This window comes from Octodon degus, unplaced genomic scaffold (assembly GCF_000260255.1).
Source record: "Octodon degus isolate 3935 unplaced genomic scaffold, OctDeg1.0 scaffold00283, whole genome shotgun sequence".
In the NCBI taxonomy this organism is placed as follows: Eukaryota; Metazoa; Chordata; class Mammalia; order Rodentia; family Octodontidae; genus Octodon; species Octodon degus.
In genome coordinates, this window is record NW_004524859.1 from 1,862,811 (window position 1) to 1,863,542 (window position 732).

Consider the following 732-nt stretch of genomic DNA (forward strand, 5'->3'; position numbering starts at 1 on the left):
GCAGACCCCCATGTACTTTTTCCTCAGACACCTGTCACTCACAGATCTCGGCTACTCCACAGCTGTGGGGCCAAAGATGCTGGTGAATTTTGTTATGGATCCAAATACAATCTCCTTCTACTGTTGTGCTGCACAGCTGGCTGTCTTTCTTGTGTTCATCATATGCGAACTTTTCATCCTGTCTGCCATGTCTTACAACCGCTACGTGGCCATCTGCAAGCCTCTGGTCCACACTGTCGTCATGTCCCAAAAAGTGTGTCGTATGATGGTAGCAATTCCGTACCTTTACAGCGTATGTGTCTCCCTTCTAATCACCATAAAGATTTTCACTCTGTCATTTTGTGGGTGCCAGATCATCAGCCACTTCTGTGACAGCCTCCCCTTGCTATCTTTGCTCTGCTCAAATACACACGAAATCGAAATGATCATTTTGATCTCAGCAGGTTTCAATTTGGTTTCCTCTCTTGTGATACTGCTCTTCTCTTATGTGCTCATCCTTGTAGCCATTTTCAGGATGAAGTCCGCAGAGGGCAGGCGCAAGGCCTTGTCCACCTGTGGGTCCCACCTGACCGTGGTCACCGTGTTCTATGGGACTTTGATATTCATGTACGTGCAGCCCAAGTCCCGCCACTCCTTTGACACTGACAAAGTGGCCTCCATATTTTACACTCTGGTCATCCCCATGCTGAATCCTCTGATCTACAGCCTGAGGAACAAAGATGTGAAATGTGC

General features: G+C 47.8%; 1 protein-coding gene across 1 annotated transcript in view; it reads left to right on the forward strand.

Annotated features, from left to right (window-relative positions):
* Positions 1 to 732, forward strand: part of LOC101578104 (olfactory receptor 8K3-like) — a 14,963-nt gene that overhangs the window by 4,389 nt on the left and 9,842 nt on the right. Inside the window, exon 2 of the mRNA XM_012512869.1 lies at positions 5 to 721. Coding sequence (XP_012368323.1) covers positions 5 to 721 — 717 coding nt within the window. The remainder of the gene's footprint in view (positions 1 to 4; positions 722 to 732) is intronic.